The 549-nt window shown below is 50.1% G+C and overlaps 1 protein-coding gene across 1 annotated transcript in view; it reads left to right on the top strand.

The window, feature by feature from the left end:
* Window positions 1–549, top strand: part of MUC19 (mucin 19, oligomeric) — a 205,316-nt gene that overhangs the window by 111,925 nt on the left and 92,842 nt on the right. The window contains 1 exon segment of the mRNA XM_011973120.1: window positions 4–533. Within this exon segment, the coding sequence (XP_011828510.1) occupies window positions 4–533 (530 nt within the window).

The raw sequence follows: 549 nt of genomic DNA, 5'->3' as shown, positions 1-549 counted from the left end.
CAGGAACAACCAGAACATCAGTTGAAGAATCAAGGACAACTAGACCATCAGCTAGAATAACAGGTACAAGTGGACTATCATCTGAAGTGACAGGGACAACTGGACTATCAGCTGGAGTGACAGGGACAACTGGACTATCAGCTGGAGTGACGGGGACTACTGGACCATCAGCTGGAGTGACGGGGACAACTGGACTTTCAGTTGGGGTGACAGGGACTACCAGATCATTAGCTGGGGTGACAGGGACAACTGGATCATCTGCAAAATCTGGAACAAGTATACCATCAGCTGGAAAAACAGGAACAACCAGAACATCAGTTGAAGAATCAAGGACAACTAGACCATCAGCTGGAATAACAGGTACAAATGGACTATCAGCTGAAGTGACAGGGTCAACTGGACCATCAGCTGGAGTGACGGGGACAACTGGACCATCAGCTGGAGTGACGGTGAGAACTGGACTATCAGCTGGAGTGACAGGGACCACTGGACCATCAGCTGGAGTGACGGGGACAACTGGACTATCAGCTGGGGTAACAGGGACTACCA

Source organism: Mandrillus leucophaeus, unplaced genomic scaffold (assembly GCF_000951045.1).
Source record: "Mandrillus leucophaeus isolate KB7577 unplaced genomic scaffold, Mleu.le_1.0 Scaffold1344, whole genome shotgun sequence".
Taxonomy (NCBI): Eukaryota; Metazoa; Chordata; class Mammalia; order Primates; family Cercopithecidae; genus Mandrillus; species Mandrillus leucophaeus.
The sequence above is the reverse complement of the archived record's forward strand: the minus strand, read 5'-3'. Positions and strand labels throughout refer to the sequence as shown.